The sequence below is a fragment of the Copidosoma floridanum genome, unplaced genomic scaffold (genome assembly GCF_036245765.1).
Source record: "Copidosoma floridanum isolate Cflo_tuat_1 unplaced genomic scaffold, Cflo_Japanese_pri ptg000001l, whole genome shotgun sequence".
NCBI lineage: Eukaryota > Metazoa > Arthropoda > Insecta > Hymenoptera > Encyrtidae > Copidosoma > Copidosoma floridanum.
This window is the reverse complement of record NW_028321878.1, coordinates 1,435,422-1,460,250: the sequence shown is the minus strand read 5'-3', so window position 1 is coordinate 1,460,250 and position 24,829 is coordinate 1,435,422. Positions and strand designations below refer to the sequence as shown.

Here is a 24,829-nt window from a genome sequence, read left to right as displayed (position 1 = left end):
ATACTTGGGTTATTGTCACCCGTGCATATATTATGTATACACGAGAGTATACACCGGAGTCACTGTCTATAATACGTCCACTTGGTGCCAATCCATACGCCGTATATAATCAAATTATGGTGCAACAATGAGGTACGTATGGACAAAGGACAAAATATAACGATTTACCGAGCACGAAACAACGATGCAGTACCTACTCGGGATGATCATATGGTCTTGATATTTTGTACTTTACTGTAGGGATTACCAATACATGAATGGAAGTGGAGAGGGTATAATATTGTTACACGTAGCGTCTCGCCTTTAAATTAATTTTCTTATACTTGCGCATATGAACTCGCAGTTACGTGTAACTGATACTACACGAGGGAGTCAACTCATTGGCAAACGTGAGATATATACCAAGCTTATCTGTACAGAAAAGGGTAACAGATCGATTGATTATTTCGACACTAATATTTTCAACCATCCAAAGTGGGGGCGTTTGTCAATAATTTTCGTTTTGTAATTTTTAGCTGTATTTAATGTATTTCCAGTCATTTCGACATTACTCGAGAATCCGAGTACTTGAATCACACATCGGATGAGATAACGCAAGCTGAGAACGACGACAAACCGAAAGTTGAAAAATCTCATCCATCGCACATACCTACCCGTAGATTCGAAATATCGTACCTTTTTCTCTCTCGACACGACCGAGATAAGTACAGCTTCACGTAATCCATTGCAGCCAAGAGGCTCGACGCGGCTTTGCGCATCCGCGCGAGGTGTAATATTTATATAATAAGCGCCCTCGATATTTATTAAATGCGGGCATGCAGGAGGACGCAGTGTATAGGTACCCATCATCGAGTGTGTGTGCACTAATGCGCGCATCGGGGGCTACTACACGCGACGATTCGCTCGTAAAGCGTAACGAGTACCTTACCTCCCGGTGTGCGTCTATATATTTATACTTTTCGAGCAAATCCAACCAACGAACGAGGAGCCATCGGCGCGAGAGTTATTACGGCGAATCAGGAGCAAACTCATGCACACGTCAGCAGTGGCTGCAGTAACTTTATACACGTGCGTGTATAATAATAAGGTAGACGTACTATACGAGGGATAATGCATCGCGTATTACTACTCGCCCGTGGAGTAAATTTCAACTTTTGCCGATTGAATTTTCGCCCCATTTGCTGTGCCATCTTTTCTCCGATAGTACCCCGGCTACTTGAGTGTTCAACTTTACTTCTTTCGTCACGGTGCACTTTGAGGCTCTGGCAAAAGTTTTACTCTTCGCCCCCTTAAACATTTTGTCCACGAGCGCCGCCACATGGAAATATTAAACTATACACCGAAAGCACAAAGTACAACTTGCTATACGGTTGGCGCTTCCCCAATTTACCCATATGAACGTATAGTAGCAGCGTCAGCCCACGAGTAGAGGCGTATGTGGTAGCGCAAGCTCTCGTCTCTAATTCACTGCCGGTATATATGTACCGCTCCTTCGGGTGTTTAGCGTATAGACAAGGAACACCGTCTCGCCTTGAACGTGTCCTCGGCGTCGTTGTTGCTCCGCGCCATATACATATACATACATCACATGCATATATAGAGTTAACAAGACTCGCTGTGGTACCGTTAACCTTCACCTTTCTCTCTTTCGCTTCGACTCGCTGTTCCTCCCCCCGCGAGTATACTTGTATATATGTATACAATCTCGCGAAGGAGTTGCTCTGCTCTCTCTCTTCGCGGGAAGATATAATATATGTATATGCACTATTTTCACCGCCACACGTTACAACGTACACCCACCGCGCGGCGGTTCGCGCGTGGGAGTCTAACTCGATCGCGCTTCAATGGAAATTTGCATTTTCGTCAATGCACTCCCTCCCCCACTGAGCCAAAGTTGGATCCTCACGCGCGCGAGTCGGTGAAAGCTTGGGCGCGTACACGAGTACAATATCCTATCGAGCATTGAATTTTAATATCAATGGAGGAGTATGGAATATTTGTTGCCTCGAGTTATATGAAAAATAAAAGGCTAAAAGTGATTAATCGACACGAGCCCAGCACGTAACGCGAGAGAGAAACGATATAGAGATGGTGTGATACGTTTGTACATATATTTATTCCTCCCCCCCTTCCCTCCCTCAAGTGTAAATAACAACGTTTTTCACACGCAGCGGTTCATATGTGCCCCTCTCTCGCGGTGGTTGATAAACATTTCAAGCGTTTAATAATGTTACGGCGAATCATTTGGGAATTCCCAGGCTATCAAACCGGCGATTAATCTTAAATTATGATAACGCGCGCGAAAGTGTGCACGCCGTGGAATATAAATGTGTATATATTATGTAGACGTTGCATTATCGTGTGCAAAAAATGAAGGAACCAACGCTGTGTTAGCCCATATATATCGCGCGAAGCGAGCGCGTATAAAGATGTTAAGGCCCCCACGCTCTGATAAAACAGCTTATCTTTCCGCAGGTATATATATATATATACCGGTAGGGCGCGCGTGAATAACTCTTACAAATGCGCCCCGTGGAAAATTGCAACAACGTCTTTATTGGGCCCCAATAAAGTTTATAAATCTCGGCGGAGATGGGCTACACAGGTATACATGCACGCAACGGGGCTCGGGCACTTGTAAGCGTGCATATAGTATATTATATATGCAGACGTATCACGGTATCCACGGCAATAAAGACGCGCAACCGTATATAACTGACGTTAAATGGCGCATCGACACGCGCGTTACGGAAGGGGCATACTTATAATATGTGCACCGCGGGTTTTTGCCCGCTGAGGGAAATATCCAGCTTGAAAATAAGGCTTTCCCTATCCGCAGGAAAATCAAATAAGCCGCGGGCTGTCTGTCCGACCGGGAGACAAGTGCGGCTTTAAATATATACCTGCATGCGCCATATATATATATATATGTACACGGTGATGGAGTCCTCTTACTTTCCGAGCATCGGAGTAAAATTTATACCCAAAGTGTAATATGGTGTATTGTATTGGGTATACATGAGGTGAAAAAAAAAAAAAAAAAAAAATTGAAAGGCAGCTTGGAGAGTCTATTAGAGCCGTGCGCTCGACACACTGTCGCACCGACAATTGACTTTCTCCCATCGACTATGTACACGGTATCTATAACCCATTGGTGTTGTTGCATATAATATATATATATATATATATATATATGTATACGCGATTTGTGCGGCTGCTGTAGCTGACGCCGCGGCGTGTGTGGCCTTAATATCTATTTTCCACGCCATATAATACCTTGCGCCGGAGAAAGAGAGAGACGAGGCAAAACGAAACGTTATAAGCGATTCTTATCCGGTGTTATGTGTGTGTCTGTGTGTGCATGACGGCCAGCTATAACACTTATTGGTACGTGTGTACAGAGCGTCCGTTGGGTCATCACATCATCCTTCCAGCTGTGTAAGTATAGAGGGGAGAGAGGAGACGTACAAAACTAACTTTCCAAGGAGAGAAACGCCGCGACGTGAAAAGATGCGCTCCCTGATACTTATGCCGTTTATGCTCACGGCAGGCTTGTCTATTCTTCCTCCGTTTCACTCGATCCCTTTGTCTCTTGTACTCCCGAGCTTTTCATTCCTCCAAAGTGGCGCAACTTTTTGTGCTCTCCCGTACATCATTTTTTCACTTTTCTCGCTCACTGCACGGGTGATGCGTACATATATACCCGGCGTACACTTGCTCGGCTCGTCCGTTGATGGATGTCTGACTGGAAAACCGAGAGAATTCGTTTCCCCCCCCCCCCAGACTCTCCGTTCCCAAGTTCGAGTATACTCTTAATCAATTTAACGCCGTGAGCACCCGAGTTTTTGTTGGGAACGAAAGAAAGAAAGAAAGAGAGAAAAAAAAGTAGGGAATTACGTTTCAGTAAAGTCGAAAGGGTTCCCTCGTGTCCCTTCTCATCGTGAAATTCCGATTCTTCAGCGGGAAATTGCCAGCGCGCGCTTACATATATACGAAAGGTTCCTTTTTCTCCCGGGAGCTTTTTGCAAAGCGCCACGCTGTGCCATTCGATATACGAACTCGGCGCGACCGGCTATCGAATTTCGCGCGTACATCGAAGCTCTACCCGAACCCCGAGGAAAGTCGCGAGATACCTCGGAAATCCTACGTCGCGCGGCCCATTGTACACGTTGTAAGTATACGTGGCTCTGCGCGAGCGGATATTTTCGAAAAGTTGACGATTAGAGGGAACGGCGACTCTCGGCTTTCACACGCGCGCGCGTTCGGAAGTTTTCAAAGCACGGGCTTTTTCACTCGCTTGGACTCGATACCCGCACATCGTACGGAATGTAATCTCGGAAATTAACTCCGCAACAGAGGAAACGCTGTGTCCATCATAATCTGCATTATAGTGTATTATCCTAGTAAGTACACACATACATCAAACGCGAACAGAGAGAAATGGGGGATGGGGGGGGGGAGTTTAATATGTATATACAACGTGGGGCAAAGAGAAAAGGAGAAAACATTCAATTCTCCGTGCAAGCGAAACAGGAACGAAACGGGGTTGAATTGTAAGTATATGCCGTATTGCTTGTACATAGTGCAGGTAACCGCGGAAGAAGCGCGAGCGCCCAAGCACGTGCGGATTAATATACTTGATGTACGTATATGCGCGATGCGAAGGAACCGACGCTTTTCAATCATTTTCTCCCATTCCCCGTATACATATACATAAACACACGTAAATCTAAATAAATATGTTTACTGCACTCTCGTGCGCTTGTACGGGTAAGTTTTGCACGCTCGCCTTGACGCAAACGTGCGCGGAATCACAGCCGTCATCATCATCATCCGTAATCTGGTGAGTCGGTTACGGGCTATATGTACATATACTCTCTCGCCCGTTGTGCAGGTGTATGCAATATGCATCTGTCGATTTTATCGGCTCAATTTCTAAGCCCCGACCGATGTATACCGATATACACTGCACCGGACGCACGCGCTCCCCATTGGGTGCCATATACTATTATTTGCTCTTTCTCTCTGAATTATTAAACTTTTTCATCGTGCACTTTGTGTACAAGCATATAATACGTGCTATGTACACGAGAGCGCAACCACGCGGTGGGAGATAGCATCTATATTATAATGTATTATAACGTCGACTCGAAAAATCTCCACTCGGCGAGGGATGCCGCGCACAATGGCACGAATTTCCATTGTATTCCCTCTCTCGCGCATTGTGCGGCTGGTTGGTGTCGTTGTTCGCTCTTTAAATCGTAACGCCGGGCTACTACCTCTTTTTTTTTTTTTTTTTTTTTTTTTTTTTTCCTTCTCGCGCGCACACAAGTACTTCCGTATCGGTCGCACAAAGCTGCTATCTCGCGTCATCAGCCGCACGAGTGTATTATATACCTATTACAGGTACGTACACGAAACTTGCTTCCTCCGCGTGAATTCCTATAAATGTATCGCTTTCGCGCGAAATTTCTCACACTGCGTGCGCGAGTGTGAGATTAAATAATATTAAAAATTACCCCACCCCCCCTTCCCTTACCTCAGCCCCGTTATAATGTTACGTGGTGTGTCATATACCCATCAGCCGACTCCATCCCTTCTGTAATGGGGAGCTCATTTGACGACGCAGCGGAGATGATTGCTGTACTAAAGGCAAGAGCTCCGTATGGTTTAGAAACTGTCGATCCCACGACGCGAAGGGGAGATAATATAAGGACGGCCCATCGGCGTTTCTACAGCGCATCGGATGGCGTCGGATTAATTGTCATCGAGCGGGTATATATATATAAATATATACCCCAGAGAGAATTGGCGAGTACGAGGTTGAAATGACGAGGTTGAAAGCGAGCCAATACGTGTGTTATATAATATACCCACCCCATCCGAGGAGGAGTACGGGGTCACAAAGGACGATATTTATATTATAATGAACACATTTAGCGCGACAGGTCGCTTTAGCAATATCTCCCGGGCCCTATCTGCAGCTGGTACATACACATATTATCATTATATATATGGTTGATGTCCTCTGCTGTATATGATGTGCCGTCATCATCATCGTCCCTTCCTTTGATTCCCATTAGGCGTTAGCGCCGCTCTCAAAGAGTATACGTATTATATTGTATACGTATGGGGTGTATAGTAGTCAGTCGAGTCGAGTGGAAGGACGAGATTACACTGCCGGCCGGAGCTTCATTACCGAAGAAAATGACGAAGCTGCAGAAGATGAGCAGGAGGAGGAGGAGGAGGAGGAAGAGAGAAAAGGACGGCCGGAAAAATTATCACTTTGCTGCAGGTGCGCATCAGAGGTGGGGGGAGGGCGGATATCCCGCTGCCGCGAATATCGACGGATAGGCGTATATATACGTATACACACAAGGATATCGCGTGACTTTTACGCCTCGTCGCGCCCTTAGACCGCGAGATCGGTCGAGTATAGGGACTGTATACACTCTTCTTTCCCCCACCCCCCTCCCGCCCTTTCCTCCTATACTTTTTCTCGCCTGATGTGATATGCTGCTGGCTGCAACTCTGCAGCGGTGCAGAGTACATCACGGCTCGGCTGCACGTCGTCGGCGTCAAGGGGCCTACTCGTGGTACAGGGTATAAGGTGTACACCTAGGACTCGTTCGCTTTTAACACCACCACCACCACCACCGGTAGAGAGCCTCGAGATGCGGCCAACGACCCCGCGAAGCTGCAAGCAGATAGATGGAGGAGCAGAGCCACCATCCTACTACAGCCGGAATAGACTCTCTGACTCTGAGATTCTCTCTCTTATACTAGCTCTCCTGTAAGTGTGTGTGTGTGTGTGTGTGTGTACACATATAGGTACAGGCACACGGTCGTTATGGGTTAACCCTCTCGTCCCGTGGACATAATATGTATATACCTATATGTATATACATATACGTGACTGTACCAATACACACATGCACGTGCTCTGCCGGCATATGGCACCGGTGCTCATTGCCGTTTCTTTAATTCCCCATTGCTCGTAAAACATTAGCCCGTGAGTTTCTACCACCACCACCACTATACAGTCTAAGCTATCCTCTTTCATCCTCTAATCATACTGCAGTTGCTGATGCAGCTTTCAGCCCGAGAGAAAAGCACTGCATACGGGTAGGTATACATTTGTATCCTCTGCACAGATGCTACAAAGATTCTCCCGCAGCAGCGACTCCTCCATTAACCCTCTCCCCCCCCCCGGACTTTCTACTTTTCAAATCACAGCTCACATTTCATTTAAACAGTACGTATAATATATATATATATGTACATGTACCTACACTCCGCGGTAGCTCCTTTTTCCGCCTCCTCCAACTCCTCGTTTTTCGCCTCGTCTCCTTCGCGTTAAATTATTTTCCCTCCCCTGCTTCCCCGAACATCTGTTTCAATTTGCACCCCACCTCCGGCTCCTTTTATCCTCTTCGGGTATTAATACGATATCCTCAAATTGATGCCTCGCTACTGCCTATATGTATATACATATATACACCCTTTGGCATTCATACACACGGATCAGCCGATGCTCGTGCATCCTCGCGGTGTGTATGTATATATACATACATACAGGGTGAGAAAACAGCGATTCTGGTGTGTGTTACCTTATCGTCTCTCTCGGTTTCTCGGAGCGCGCGTCCTCTTCCTTCGCGTGCGTGTTTTTTACGCGTCCAAGACACGTCCATGTACACAAGAGTTGCGCAATCGTGATGCAAAGGCTATACGACGATGATGACACGATTGTCACAAAACAATATAGCAACGACAGATGCCCGCGCTATACTTACTCGTATACGTCTGTATATATTATTATCCCGAGTAATGAGTACTCACAGAGCCGAGCTGTTCCCGATAAATCTGCTCCGATCTCCGATTCCTCCCGATGTATATTTATATACATTAATCTAGTAGGTATATATACATGTCGTGTTGGATCGCAATCGTATAGCTTTTCCGGCTGCGCGATGTATTTTTCGACCCGAGGCTGTTGACCCGCGCTCTTCTCTTCTCGGGTATAGGTATTATTATTATTGTTTTTCTTTGTTTGATTGTTTTTGCCTCGTAACGAGACAATCAACCGATCATTTCCCCGGCCATCGTAATCATATACAAACCGTGCGTGATTGACAATGGGCCGATACATCTATTTACCTGATGGAGAAAGGATGCATAAATTCCAATCTGTGTTATTATTATCGTCATTAGCGATTATTTGGGAAAGCATATTATTTGATGGACCGTATAATTTCGTACGTACAGAGTCAGGCGCAATGCTTCGGTACAACAGTAAAAAAAAAAAAAAAAAAAAAAAAAAAAAAAAACAATTCCTTGTTCTCGAAGCATCGTTGGGCTCGTTGACGAAGGAGCAAGGTGTACTTGGTCGTGGCTCCGGCAAATGAGTCCGTGCGCTAAAGTAACACTGCATATATACAGCCGCCACAGAGCTCGCAGTGAACAAAATACATTAAAAAAAAAAAAAAAAAAAATGCCCGGTCGTTCGGAGATTCCTTGCCGATGCAGCGGAAGAAAGAGAAGACCCGACGACGGAGTAGGAGGAGGAGGAAAAAGATGGGAAAGCAGAGAAGAAAGGGAGCAGACCGGGCAGCGGAGCGATGCAAAGGAGACAGGAGAAACGGCGCGGCTGTATTAGTATATACTATTACCACAAGTAGAACGAACCTTGACATTGGCCCGGAGATTGCTTTGCTTGGCCTTCCTTCTTCTTCTCTCTCTTTCTTGCGCTGCACTGCCGGTCGATCGCGATCGCTGCAGCCCCGATCGATCCGTCGATACACATCCAGGCTTATACACCCACGGCCGATGATTTTCAACCGATAATGTACTGGGGTACGGAAGAAGCTACCGCGGCCCGCTGCACTCGTCCCATTATATTCCCTTTTGCGAAATGCCAGGCTTTAACAACTGTACCTGTATACATTTGCACACATATACATAATATCACAAGCTGCTACCGCTACGCCGTTTTGTGCTCGTGCCTATATATACTTATCATAATTTATAAAAAAATGTTAAAGTGCATATCTATATGTGTAATACTTTGATAACTATATGCAGGTACACCTGCTCGACTCAGCATCCCTCCCATTATGACTATAATGCATTCTTTCGACGCATATTCCAATCGACTCGTTTTTCGCCTCTCCGCCTTCTCCTTCTCCTCGCACTGACCTATTTCTTCTTGTATCGACTTTTTAATTTTATCTACCCACGTACTGTGTGCTCGTTAGGTCCACTGGATGTGTCGCGGGATATTTTTACGATTGGTTGAATCTTTATCAACATTGATTCAAAGGTTTCGAGCTTTGTCCCGACAATTTACCGAAATCGGGAAAATTAGGGCTCGAGTGCTGATTGATCCAACACAAGTACATATTTTCACTCAACTTGTATCCTTGAATTTTTTGAAAGCATCTCTATTTTAAAATCTTTATTGAAAAACGATTAATATTCGTTGATCGTTTGGTGAATGTTTTTATTCGGTTATACTGATGGAAGTTACTTGTTCAATGTAAAATAATTATGCATAAAGCATATGAGAAAATTGCAGATTAAATAGTTAATCTCAGTCAATTATTTAGTTGTCGCTCAAAGCTATGCGTCTAGCGGCATCTTGTATCGATAGTACCAACGTTCGCGAGATGTACGTAGATTTCCTTTTTACCATGATTCTCGGGGTACATAATTATACTACACGTTTCTTCAGGCCCCCTTATGTGGGTCAAATAATGCATCATTTTACAAAAATAATTTTTTTTTTAATAATTTATGCTCAAAGCCCCTTTTTTTTGTTTCAAAAAAAAAAGTTCTTGTATCCCATTCTTAACGATAATATTAGTGAGGACATAATGTTTTCATGAAATGTAAAACAGCGGCTTAATAATATATTTTCTTTATTAAATTGTATATGCTTCAACACAAGATGTAGGTCGATATCAAATCGATTCAGTATTATTATTTTGCTGCAGTCGCTAATACAGTTACAATTAATATTATATTTGAAGCGCAATAACTTAATTTTAATTTATTTTTTTATTTATTTATTCCGGTATGTACATTCATCGTTACGTTTAAATAGGAATATTGCCTTAATTGATTACAGCATATACACGACGACTCCTCTTATATCAAATCGATGCACGTGAAAAATGCCACTCGCAATAATTTATCATTCAAAGAGTTGGTGCCGGTGCACAAGTAAAATATCCAAAATAATATGACGATAATAACAATAGTCGATAATGACAACAATAGTTACAATGATGATTACGTAATGGTTTTAATGTTGTACGAAACAACCCTACTATACTAGAAATTTGGCAACATTTTTACTTTAATCATTAAAAAAACGCGACGCTAAAAAATAAATCATACAATGCACTTGTCGCAAACAAACTTTTAAAGATTTCGCATGAATGACAATAAAAATACAATAATAATTTTTTTTCTCGTGGAATGATGACGTGTAGTGGAAAAAATTATAAAAAAGTGGGAGTGATTGTAGTTCACGGAATGCATAGGTATGAATATTTCAAATACGCTCGGTAATTTGAGAGTATGGCGCAGAATAATCAACGCTGTAAACGCAAAACATAATTTCTTTAAAAAAATTTTTCGCCGAAACCAACAAGTAAATAATTTTAATTGTTTTCGACGAAAAACACTAACTTGTCTAATTACTCTGACAAAAACACGCTATTTTACGAGTTCTCTAACGGAAAAAAAAATCACTCAAACGATTTTTCCCGACGTAAATCAAAAACTTTTTTTATCATGCTCTATTGTGCTTCTTTCAAGATTACTACTAAGCAGTTTTCTAAAAATTTGAAACTGAAAAATAAAATAAAAAGTTTAGGATGGTAACTTCAGCTATAATTTTAATACTGATAGGTATAGAATCTTCATACTTATTAAAAAAAAATTAATTTTCGTTTAGAGATAAAGAAACTACGCTTCGAAAAGTTCGACGAATTCCGTACCAATGTTGCCATCCTTAAAATAAATATGCTACTTGTGTTGCGCATTGATAATAAAATAATCATCTTGCACTCAATTTCTCTACTACAATCGACTACGAAATAATTTCGAAATAATTCGTGCACTCGTCAAATACTAACAAGATAGAGTAAATCATCTTGGAGTAAAATATATCACTTCGATGAAATCAAATGCTTTACTTTTTCGAAATGACAAAATAATTTCAACTGGCATAAAATTTGACGTACAAAAGAAACTTTTCCAGTGCCGGAGAAACTCGTAAATTTATAATTTTTCATGGTTATACAAGGCGATGTTTTCTAGTATGAAATTTCATTCAGAGTATAACATCCCAATGGGGTTTAATTTTTAATATATATACATTTATAAGGGATACCAGCTATAAAGTTTGTATCCACTAGTAAGAGATGCTTGATTGTATTCGCGCCAATTTCCATATAGAGATTTGTAATCAGCGTTCCAAAAAAGCATCGAAATTGAATTTTACCTATTTTAAGCACTGTACGGTAGTACACACCTACTTCGTCGTTCGGAATGTCGATAAAATTTGAAAAAATTTATCATATTTAGAAAAAAAAAAATATATATATAAAAAAATTGTACAATCCGATACGATAAAAATATATTATTAAATATATATATATATAAATATATAATCAATTATTTACAGGTATTCTGTGGAATTATTTATTAGTATCTATACAAAATTCAACAACGATTAGTCTATCTTTGAACAGGTATCTTAAAGACATCGTGTCTGTATAACAAACGCATGCGAAGCGATTTGTCCGTAACGCGCGCCCTTTTTTTCCCCTCCTCTCTTCACTGCTTTTGCAACAACAATTATTAGTCATCTTTGATTAATCGAGGTACGCAGCGTATCAACAAGATATTATAATTATTATATTAACAAAGGACAACGAGAGCCGTGGGTCTATCGAGTGGAGAGAGGTCGAGAAATGACGCCCATTTTCGTGTAGCTCTCTACGCCTCTCTCTCTCCATCATCGTTAATTCTTTTTTTTTTTTTTTCTTTCCTCTAAAGTGGTCAGTCTCGTGCGAGGTACGGATACTTGGCTGAAAGAGCTCATTGCCTTGGAAGACGTGGTGGGCTGATGGGGCGTTGGGATTAGACGTCCCATGCCATTGCTGGTATGGGCGAGCCCATCACTGCGCTGTCGTCCTGTTGACAGTCGCTTCTGTACACAATGTAGTCCTTTCGCTCAGGAATGGATTTGCCGGGAGGGCTCTGTCGTGTTTTCTGTATTTGCAAGTTACGAAATTTTATTTGTGAAATGTTATTTTTGCATTAGAAAAAAAAAAAAAAAAAAAAAACAAGTAATAAATCATTGCGTTTGTAGTGGGAGAGGGAAAAAGAAAATTGCTTTTGATATCTACCTCCGCTAGTGTCGAACCCTCGTCCGTGTGTCGCTTCGGGCAGTAGGAGCCCTTGTCGCACTGGCAGATCGTCGTAGCGTTGACATCCTCTATTTCTCTGTCGTCGGCTCGTTTTTTTTTAACCGTAAACAATCTGCACGGCATTTTTTTCTTACATTGCGGTACCTGTTGGCAAAACAAAAATTAAGGGACGATTAGACTACTCGAGGTTATTCTCACGTGGTGAAATTTGTAGGAAAAAAAACGGTCCGTGTGCAAATTTTTTAAAATTTTCTCCTATTTGATGCTTATGGTCATGTAGAAAAATTCAAAATAAAAGTAATTCAGAGTAATTTAAATTGAAGCACAGAAAAATTATAACCATCACAAAAAATGTATCGTTACAGTTTCACGGTAGAGATGAATGTACGCAGTTTTTTTTTGTCCCCCGTTCACGTACTTCGTATATTTACACGCGTATATTGCGTAATGCGCTTGTAATTCACGACTATGCTCTCATATGTGGCGTATTGTATCCAGTTACACATTTCGAGCAAATTTAATTTAATTGCACCCGCGAATGAGTTCGTTTAATTGGTTGGTTAGTAAAAACATTGTACTAGTTACGCGTAACAGCGACCGTTTCACGCACTTATTCCGCGCAAACGGCAAAAATATACGCATAAATTTGATCCACGCGCTCATCGCCACGACAATTGATACATATTAAGTATGGATTTATTTTTTTTTTAAATAAATTTTTCAATCATCAATGGAAGAAGAAGCATTGCAACAAGTGTTTGGCCCTTACCCTCTGTGGCGAACAGACAAAGTTGAAAACGGAATTTTTTATTCCCTTCCACTGCAGGTACGTAATACTATCGCGCGGGCACGTGCAGCTGGCCTCGTGAACAGACCTGTTGTTGGGCCCAACGTTTTGAACTATCCTCCACGTGGCTTCCCTGCAATCGCCAAGTATGTATACATGTAGGAATGTTGGAAAAAAATGATGGATAAATTATAAGGTAAAAAAAAAAATGTCATTCACTCACTTGAAGTACTGGCACTTGGGAAGCTCCGCGACCTTCTCGCATGTTTTGAACTGTCGGGCCTCATCGACGATGATCGTGTGCCCGTCGTCCGTGTCGAGACTACTCGAGCAAGTGCGCCCGGAGCTACAGCGGCACATCCTCTCTATCCAGGGCTCTCCGTACACGTCGACTTTGCTGCACATCTCCCGTCTACCGCACACCGGCAGATCGGCTTCGCTACTCTGCAACGGCAAAGAAACAAAAAATAATATAAACAATCGATACGTTATACGATAAAACAAATCAGATTATGCCTTTTCTCGTTTTTTACACCAATGTTAGCTCAACTACAGCGTCACCGCGAAAACCGAGTCGATTTCAACGAGAGGAGCTCTGAAGGACGTGCAAACACCCTATAATATAATACATTATTATGCACCTATTACCCTGGCGTGCATTACACACGGATCAAAAAGTCAAGCAGCAGCTCTCGTGATTCCCCAAGAGATCGGAGCTTCCTCGATCGTATACATATATTATTTGTTGGACTCTGTGGACGCGTAGTATAATAACAAGCAAAGCCCGAACCGCCGGAGTGACGGGGACGTAGGTACGTGCGTCCATGCGAATTTCCCACGGGCTTGTGGAAATATGTTTTTCGCCTCAATGTGGAATATAATACGGAGGAGGAGGAGGAGCTGCAGCCGAGCATCATGTATATACACTTTTGAGATGCTGAAAAGAGTCATCAAACTGCCCGAGTTCGGAACTGTTTATGTTGTGCACAGCGAGGCCGGAGAAACGGAAGGAAGGAAGGAAGGAAGGAAGTGCTCATTGTGGAAAAATGAAATAAAATAAAAGGGTGCGCACAATGGAAGGGAAAAGGTGCCTGTATATGCATACGTAGGGAAGTTAAAAAAGAAAGGCAGGCAGGAAGGAAGTAGGCAGTAAGGACTACCGTGAATGGAAAGAAGAAAATCTTCGGGCACGGGAGAAAAGAAGAATGCGAACGAAGAAGAAGGTCGAGCTGCGCGCAAATAAGTAGTCGCGTGACACGAGAAAACGGCGTGTATTATTATTATTATTATTATTATTATTATTATTACCTGCCATGGTATGTATGTGTATACAGGTAGGTAGGTATACTATACACCTTATATAGCTGTGAAATTTCGGAGATGAGAATTAGGGGAAAAGACGTTTACTTCCGGAGCTTGGTTTTTATCATTGATGCAGCTTCCGAGTCGAGGGAAATAATAATGGAAAAAGTCGGAACTATAGTGTATATGTATATATGTATACACGTAAAATGTCCCTTTTTTTTTCTCTTCCTTTTGCCGGTCGTCCGCTGCAAGGTTTTCCCAGAGGTATAAGGAACAGCTGTAAAGTGTAGGTGTACATGTGGGATGAGCGCGAGAGTGAAAAGACTTTGCAAAAACGGGCGTAGTGGTGGTGGTTGCAGGAGGAGAAATAAAAGGCGAATCAGGTCTAAACTGCTACCGGCACGGTCGGCGGGCGCGGGTGACCCAGGCAGCAAGGTATAGTAGTAAAAAATAACGCCTGAATGGGACTCCTTGAAGAAATGACGGAAGTCGCTCGGCCGGCCGGGGGGGAGAATAAGCCGGAAGTCCCCACTGCGCCCCGCTGTCCCACAATAGGCCCAGCAAATCATAACATCCTTCTGGCCTCTCTCTCTCTCTCTCTCTCTCTTTTTGCTCTATCTCTCGGGGTTCCGATGCTGCGCTCCGTTGCGTATATACATATATATACACGTGCCGTGAGCCCTCGTGTGTGTGGGTATAGGTACCTAACGTTGATTATATATACGGGCGAGCAAGGCTATTAACGCCGATTCTTACTTTGGAAATAATCCCGAGCTCCCGTCCCGTCGCACCCTTCCCCCTCTGGCATGTGTACACGGCTCCTTAATGCGACTGCGGAAGTGTGCCCGGTGCATCGTCGCAGGGAAAAGTAAGGGACAATTTTTTGGGCCCACCCCTCTTTTGCTTGCTGTTCCGTGTTACAACTGTGTAGGTATATATACCGAGCTGCGGCTCTGCCAAACTCATCTCTGATCTTGCGTGTATTTTGCAAGCGAACACGTTAGATCGATCCTTAGCTCGGGTTGTATTGTGCACAGGAAAGCGAAAAAAGACATAATTTTTCCTACCGCGTGCGTAAAAGAAAAAAAAAAAAAAGTGACCGTAGCGGAGCCATATATATAGCTAGCTCGAGCGAGCAAGGGAGATAAGGGAAGGGGAGTGGAGACTATATGAAAGTTGGAAATTAATTGGAAGATCGATTGGCTTCCCCCCCGCACGGCACTTGGGAGCTGTCGGTTCTCTCCTCCTCGTGCACGGGACGAGTTAAACACACGCATCAGCCTCCGCACGGCATTAATCGAGAGAGATCCCGATCGTTTAACGGCCTTAACGATACGCGTGCGTGCAGCCTCCTCCTCCTCCCCCCCCTCTTCTGATGTGTAGTATATATAATATGTACACTTTTGTCCCCACAGATGCATGCGAACTCGGATGCTGCGGAGTTTTCTTGTCCTCCGGCCAGACAGACGGACTCCAATCAAGCAACGCGCCCTTTCGCCCCCCCCCTCCCTTGTGCTCCTAAAAGAAACTTTAAGGGGCTCTTGATGTCGTCGGTGATTCAGGGAGGAGGAGGAGGAGGATGAGGTGGTATATACAGAAAAAGCCCTGCAAGCGCGTCTTTCTCCATTCAGCGCTTACAATCAGCGACAGCACACACGCGCACGCTAGTGTAACTACGTGTTGTTATATGTACATTGTGGCTTGCCCAGTCGCAGCCAACGAGGCAATCACGCGCGTCCTGTGCTGATGCTCGATCATCGAGAGAAGAAGAAAAAAAAGAAAGATTGATGGAAGCGAGAAGCCGACACTCGCAGATACGTAATTAAGCGTATATATACATAGAGCCCATAGAGACGACAGCGGGATCAATTGCCGGGGTATTGTAGGCGCGACAGCTTTGTTAAAAAATAATACATACATAAGTGTACATCTCAAAAACTAGACGAGCATTTCCGTTCCTCGCTTCCGATGGACCATCGTCCTTGTACCTATCCCGTGTACTACCTGTGACTTTTAACGCGCGTCGTCATCGTCTTTCTTCTCCAGCTCCGGCATCCACTTATGTACTCGGGGGAAAAAAGGGGGTATCCACATAATGGGAGGATGGAATAAAAAAAGAGCCCAGCGTCCCGAGGAAACGGCTCTTCCGTTGCTTAGACGCTCGACTGGCCGGTCGTGGCTTGGTATATAGGTGTATGTGACTTTTTGCCAATCTTCCGCGATGCTGGCCGTTTCTCCAAGATAGAGCCAACGAAAGAGATCGGCCGTGTTTTTTGCCCCCCCCCCCCACACCGCTTCCCTGGCTAATTTCCCGTCGTCCGTCTTCCTGTCGGTTGTCCGTCTGTGTGTATACACGGCTTGGTTACATCCGTCCAACGGAACCGCCGCTCGCGTGCACTACCGGTGCTCGTTTTTTTTTTTTTTTTTTTTTTGTTTTTTTCCCTCCTTTTCGAGAAAAGCCGCGAACGCGACGGATTACCGGACGCGAGGAGACCGGCAATGTCCCACATTCTCTGCGCCAATGACTTTTCCTCGGCCAACCCCCCTCGCGCAGCGGACTATATACCTACACGTTGTATGAATGAACCGGTGTGTGGTGGCGCGGATGATGAACGAAAACGCACGTGGTGCCGTTTGTACAGTGGACAGATCCTTATTTGCACCTTGGGTCGCGTCCGCGCGCCGTTTACTTATAAATTATTCATGGACAATAATGTTGTACACGTGTAAACGCCGGCTTCCTGGCTTTTCTGCGCGCGTGCATATAAATATAATACGCGTACGCGCGGGTTTGTATACCTTATACGAATGAATGAGCACTCGGCCAGATATGAATGGCCGGTTAAATGTCTAGCGACAAATTAACCATGATTTTTTTTTTTTTTTTTTTTCCAAATGTGTCTCTATTTTGACATTTTTTATTAATTCTTCAAGAACACCATTTTTAATCACTCGTGGTTAAACATGACATGTACAACATACGGCACAATTTAATAAATGTATATTATACCCTCAACACGATGTGTATATATACATATGTTCAAGGTCGTCGAATAATATTTGTTATTGTTTCGTGTGCCGACGCAAACTAACTTGAAAATTCGGAGATTATTTTTTTTTTTCTCTTACAGCTGACGTAAAATCGTTGAGGCGCGTAATTAAAAGAGCTCGATAGTGGACACAATAATTATGAGGAAAAAAAAAAAAATTAGGTATGTGCACATACACTCGACGTGGTGTTTAATCGATCTTCGAGGCAAATACCACGCGTCAATCGACGAGGCCTTGCTTTTTCCCATGGGGGCCAGATGGTCGGCTGCACTGCGAGCCAGAGACTCCCTTGGGACGCGCTCTGGGTTCCTCAGTTTTCCCCCGAAACAAAAATTCTCTCGTCGCAAACGTGACGCAAGTATACCTCGTTTGGCATGCAAATGAGAAAAATGGAAGCTGATGACGATGACAAGATCAATTAGCCAATGAAAATGACGATAAGCGTTAACACACACACACACACACACACGAAACGAGCGACGAGAGCTACAGCGCGATGAGGTGTGGCTGTGTACGCGTACACGAGCAGGTATAACAGGTACTTATGTGTGTGTATACGAGTTGCAGCGAGAGAGGAGCGAAAGGAAGCTATATACGGAGGAAAGGAAAAGGAAAGGATGTATATAATCTCGGGGTGGGCGCAGAACCTGTCGCGTCGGTCGGCCGGACGCCGGGGAGAGCGATCTGTCGAGCGAAAGGCCTGGTGTTATCTCGCGGTTTCGCGAGCCGATGCTTGATGCCATTATTCCATCCGCGGCCGAGACTTGCTGACGACTGTGCACCTATATCATGCGAACACCGCGTGGGCGTTAGCTAACCCTGCGAGTGTACACGCATATATACATGCGTATACATTCCAATAAGATTCCCGAGAAGCTTTTCAACTATGGATATTACTATGGCAGTAATTCACTTGTAAAGCAAGTATAGCATCCCTTGTAATATATATAGCGAGAGAGAGAGCAGAGCATGTTATAGCCGAGTGCCAGGTGTCGAGTGTTGGCTCTGCTGTTCTTTCTGCGGTCGTGGGAGAAGCCAGAGACGCGTGAGAACTTCCGGATGCCTTGGTCCCCTTCCGGCCACCCCATTATAATATACACATAGTTATGGCTAAACCTATACAACACACACACACACTTCAGCTCCGGTATACCACCACCACCGTAATATATATTACATTTATTGTGCGGTGCATCTTTATTTTCTCCCTCGGTACCGCCCATTCGCCCGTATACACGACTCACAGCTTCTTCTTTCTTATTTACCGCATCTGCGGCCCATTCCGGCATAATTGTATTTACGATCGCCACACGTGCTCCCGATACCCGATTTTTACGTTACCTTCGCATCGTGTACATACATATATATTTTGTATATGTGTCGGGTGTATTTTATTTTTTACTTGAGCGCCGTTACGCAATAAAACCGTTCGAAAAGTATCCGTTCTTGCTTACCGATTTCTCGTCGCGTGCCGCGGATGTTACCGTACAGATGTATACGTGTGTACATATCATTATACAGGTGCGGGGAGGAGGGGGCCGGTGTGTGTCCCAACCAACCCGATCGGCTGTAGGGAGCTAAAAGCATGGCACTTTGAAGATAATAATATACATCATTGGAAAAGAAAGAGAAGAAAAATTTATCCCCCCCCCTACTATCTCTCTTTTCTCTCGTTGGTCGCGTCATTTTCCGCAAACGCGATTACTCGGGTGTTATGCAAACTTGCCGATTTGCCAGTATAAATTCGCCTTGCCTCCCGAAGTGCGCGAGCAACTACCTGTCGTGTGCAGTATAACGTGTCGTATCGCACGCAACGCGTGTGTCTTGACTGCGGTGCTGAATCGCGCCAAAACACGACACCGGCGAGTACGAACGTTACTTACATGCTATCTTTCACGGATTTTCACATTCGACGACGATTGCTTTGGTTAAAACTGTTTCTATGAATTAACATGTGCTTACAAGCTAAAAAAATAAAGTTATATTTTCGAAATAACAAATCGCACGGGAGAAAACGGGTTTTCGTAGCGCCACGTAGAGTAAAATCTGTTTTGTTACAGAGTGGCGCTGGAGTTTTGCAAAAAAATTGGCTGGCGATAAAAAAAAAAAAAAAAAAAAAAATGAAAAATCGGCTAGAATCCGATGAAAACGGGCATGGGTTTCGCGAAATATTGCGTGTGGGAAAATAATCGGTACTCACCCCAGTTTGGTAAAAGACGATGGTTGGGGCCTTGGGTTGAACGTCATCCTCGAGGAGGTGTATCGTGAGATCGGTAGCGTTGTAGGACTGGAGAACGAGGGGCAAGACGAGCAGCGAGCCGTCGTCGTCGCTGACGCTGTAATTCACCATAGGCGCGGACGATTTTTCCCGGTGGCCTCTGAACAAATTATTGTTGTTGTTGCTGCCGTATTGGGCCCAGCTCAAGTGAAACGGCACTGTCCTGACGAAGGCAAGCCCGGAGAGGAGCAGCCACAGGCTTGCCCCTAACCTCGGTATCCTCGTTATCGTCATCGTCCCTCGCGAAACACACACACACGCGCACTCACTGCAATTCACTGTTACCGATTTGCACCGGCGATCCTCCTTACTATATCCGGTGCCACCGATGCCCCGCTCAATTTGTTCCAAGTATAACCGGCGTATCGAACGCGCCGATCGAGCAAGTACTGTTTTTTTTTTTTTTTTCAATACCGTACTTTCGGAGCAAACGCGCTACTGCTCGTCACACTTTGATTAGAATATCTTGACGCGCACGCATGTGCGTACCCGTGCATAGATCTGCTGTTGCTTGTATATAAATTTAATTAATACAATAGACACATACACGTAGAAATCAGAGTCGCGTTGAGAAAGGCTTCGGAGACGGCTCAGCTGAGTGGCACCGGTCGTACGATTATCTAAACGTATAGTGGCGCGCGACCGCAAATCAGCAAGTATCGTGATGTATTATGTGTAGACGCGAATAACGCGCGCCGTCGAGGACAGACAACTGCTGGCTGTCGACTAAGCTGGACTCGGCGGGCTCGGCCAAAGCATGAATGGACGTCCCCTCCTCGGACCCGTCCCTTTTACAGCTTTCCTCCGTTCAGCTCTATCCCCTCTACTCGCACTTTATACACGTATCAAGCTCCCTCGCGCGTGTGTGTGTCCCGTCCTCTCCCCCTACTATATTCTCCGTGGATGTGTGTAGAGAGTATACCCTGCAGGAGCACCATCAGCCTGCGATGATGACGACGATGATGATGATGATGATGATGCAGCTTCACCAGCTCCCCTCTGCCCCACCCTGATCATATAAGACACATACGTCCCCGGTTGCGCTCTCTCTCTCTCTCACGCGCACAGGTAGAGATATAGGTACCTGCTGCAATGACCCGCATCGTTTTTTCCATCATCATTACATGCGATGGTGTAGGTACTATATAATACACCTACCCCTTCAAGGGCCCCTCTTATCACCAGCATAACTTGTGTGTATATTTACCAACTCACTGTTTCGTGTAATGATGATGTGCTGGTCAATCGACATTTGGTAATGTTGGGATTTTTAATTTTACATGTCATTGCAGTTGGATTAAAATTATTGCGAGAAAAAATAACAACTACTAATGAAAAAAAAAAAAAAAAAAGAGGTTTTCTGATTTTCTTTTTTCGTGGTGCCGATTGAACCGACGTATGGCGCATTTTTTTTTCAGTTATTTAATTTCACTGATAAAATCGAATTTCCAGAACCGCGTCTGATAAAATTCGTATACACAATTACACGTCAAACTATACACATTTATGAACGCACGTCTTACTTATATTATACTTGTGGAAAATATATAATTAATACGATGTACGTCGGTGCGCCTCCAGCCAATCAACAAATTCAAGTTACTATACATATACGTGTGCGAGCATTGTATGGTAGTTATACTTTATCATTTTAAAGATTAAAAACCAATAACGCATATTCGTCAAAGTTGGAAAAATCCATTGAAATAAAAAAAAAAAAATAAAAAAAAAAAAAAGTCGCGCAACACTGTAGCTCCGGAAATAAAAAATTGACGCGCGTGCATCTACGGTTTCCTTTAGGAAGTGTAATATACGTATATCCTGCCGCTGTACGTTTCAAAAAAATTACTTGTGTCCCCGCAAGGATTACGTAAATCAAAACAATCTTGGCAATTTTACTCACGTAGGTAATTTATGCAAGTACCTATCCTCGAAATCCTACAGCTGCAGCCACTCATAACTGCAGTAGCTCGGGTATGGTATAAGTATGGAAAGATGATGGTAATTCTACACGAATATGCGTACTTTTAATCCCTTTGCCACAGGTTCTAAAAATAAGCTCGTCCGGAACAGTTTGTTCTATAAATCCACAAAATTGTGAACGGTATGGGTAGGCGATCGAGTCGTATAGCTTTTGGACGCGCGCTTATACGTGGTGAGTGGCGAATTGATGGTCAAACGAGTGAAATAAAGTCGGCTAAGAGGAGCTTCCAAATGAAATTTGTTGAGTCAAGAAATAGTATCCAGGTCAAATTAACGTTGCGTATATAATTCAGGCTTACTCCTCGGCTCGGCGATTTTTCGCCAAATCGACCGAACACGGTCGAACTTGACTAATTGCCTGGAATTAATAATCCGAAAGTTAAAAAATTCATTTGGTTAAGCTTATCGAGAGTATTTTTTTATTTTCAACCATAGCAGCTGATGAAAAGAAAGAAAATGCTATAATTTTTTGTAGTAAAGAAAAAAAAAAATAAAAAAAAATAAAATAAGAATCGATCCCGCTTAAAAATTCTTGAGTTGAAGAAACCAAATCCTCCTGTTGTAAGCGGAAATGTAATGCACGCTAGAAATGGTTATACTTATATTCTAAATATTCCGACGTACACATTTATCAAAAACAGATTAGGTGTATATCTTTTCTGAAAAACTCTCATTTGGGACACAATAGTAATTTATACTTCCATAAAGTCATTAACCGAAGAATTTAAAATAGTCGTTTATTAGTAATTTAGACTTAGTACAACCACCAGTATTTCAACGCTCTAAAAAAAGTACGTGACCTCGGCTTCTTTTGGATGACCACGATTTTTCTGATTCAACTTGTGGTTTGCAAATGGTTCTGCCACCCTGTACGTAACGCATCTAATATACATCCCTCGTTTCTATACCTATATTATCTTCCCTTATATATTCAATAGTATCAAGTCATAGCATGCAACAATATATATAGATTTTCAGTCCCTGATTGGTGCCTTCCTTACATACCTATCGGCGCGCAGGTGCGAGTGCACCTACTACACAACATGTCATGTTGTACGTGTTCTCAAGCAACAAGCGGTAGCGCAGTTTTTTTTTTTTTTTTTTTTTTTTTTTTTTTTTCAAGCGTCAGCAGCATCGCGCGAGCTGCATCAAGAGATGGCACACATTAGCTCGGCCTACGCTGACTGTCGAACGCGTGGGCGGCCTCGTAATTTCGCGCGCGCGTGTATCGAACGACACGAGCGTATATATAAGGCCGATGTCCGACCGCGTCGTCGTCCGCGAGAACCTGCACACTTGCCCTCGCAATCAGCCCTCCCTCCCTCCCTCCGTAAACCTATACATATATAATATATTTATCATACACGATACGTATACATAAATATACGGCCTTCAGTGCACTCACTAAAATTAGCTTGTTTTTTTTTTTTTTTCGTTTCATCCCCACTCTGGTGGTTTTCTAATTTTAACTGCTCGATGAATGCTGTACCTATACGCTCGGAACATACGTTTCATTTCGTACAACCACTTGTTGTAAAGATCTTCACGAGGCCTTATACTTTAATTTCCGTAAAAATTTTACATCGAAAGCAACAGTAGCAATAAAAATTACTATCGTGAGACTTGATTGTTTTATCGATGAAAAATTAACAAAGGACACTTGCGATGGGTCTTTGGAAAATAGTGTTGCAGCGGAGATGACTGCGGGATAAACGAGTAAGGAGAAAAGACCGCGACAAGCTCGGCGGTTTTGCAACAGCGAAAGATATACTTGTACCTCTTTTTCCGGAGAATCGTACATGAAATAATAAATAAAACCGAGAGAGAGAGAGAGAGAGGGGGGAAAATGCGGATGGTTGGCTGAAAGTACCTATGCTCGTTGAAGTTGCGAGAATGAAAAACACGATCGACGGAGAAGTGGTACGTGTACACTATATACAGAGAGAGAGTGGGTATATAGTGGAGGGAGGAGGGGGGGGGCAAGTAGGTATATTATGAATGAAGGTTGAGAGCCACTGGTTCATTGATGGAGGCATTGGAGGCTGCGCTCGCTCCATTCACTTGCCCCTCCGTCGACTCTTGCGGCTCTCTCGGACACGCAAACACGTACCTATATACACACGCTCGCACAACTGTATATACTATATATGCAAGCCAGGATCGGCTGTATACAGGCCAGCAGGAGATGTAAAAAAAAAAAAAAAAAGGGCAGGAGGAGGAGAGGGAAAGCTGAATCTCCGGCCGGTGCTTAATTTGGATTTCGAAAAGGAGTGAAGCTCCGGAGGGTAATGTACAAACCGCGCTCTCGAGAGGGAGATCACATAAATATATATACGAGCGCGTAAGTATATATATATACACGCGAGAAAGAGAGAAGTTATCGGCCGGTCGGGGGAAAGGCGGGGGAGGGAGGAAGGGGACAGGTGCGCGCAGGTGCCGCAGGGTGCGACCGGAAGTCCGAGTTAAGGCCAGCCCAAACAAACGGCCTTCTCTCTCTCTCTCTCTCTCTCCCGAGATACTTGTGCGGAGAACTCACTTTGCAGCTCTCTCGACTCGTGTGTGTGTGTGTTACAAGCACACACAAATGTATCTCTCTTCGGCACGTATATGTGTTATGGAAATATATGTATATTATACCGTGCGCGTTCAATCCTACGCCGGAAAATTTTACACAGGACATAACACATTAAATAAGCAATACTTACACCATTCTTCGACGCGGTGGTTTTTTTTTTTTTTTTTTTCCGCCCAACCGAACGTTGATTTGTATTTAAACACGATCTCGCTCTCCATCAATCGTTAAATATCGTTATTTTTGCACATTATGCGATTACAATGGTTCAAATTATGTTTTCGTACCTGCACCTACTTGTTTTTTAACTATAACCAAATGGCATTACGTCTCCGTCGACCAATATTTGATTTTTAGAGGGAATTAATATGCGATTCGATCGTGCGATTGACGAAAAATATGATATGTTTGAT

General features: G+C 43.6%; 2 protein-coding genes across 3 annotated transcripts in view; one reads left to right on the top strand and one right to left on the bottom strand.

Moving 5' to 3' along the window:
* The window catches only part of LOC106645963 (elongation factor-like GTPase 1), a 93,404-nt gene that overhangs the window by 58,969 nt on the left and 9,606 nt on the right, over positions 1-24,829 (top strand). The gene's annotated exons all lie outside the window — the stretch shown is intronic.
* Positions 12,019-20,566, bottom strand: aos (protein argos). Its single transcript, XM_089592643.1, has 5 exons — positions 19,784-20,566; positions 13,451-13,671; positions 13,210-13,360; positions 12,420-12,584; positions 12,019-12,282 (listed from the first exon to the last, which is right to left on the bottom strand). The coding sequence occupies exons 1-5, from the start codon at positions 20,093-20,095 to the stop codon at positions 12,151-12,153; spliced, it is 981 nt and encodes a 326-aa protein (XP_089448769.1). The 5' UTR covers positions 20,096-20,566; the 3' UTR covers positions 12,019-12,150.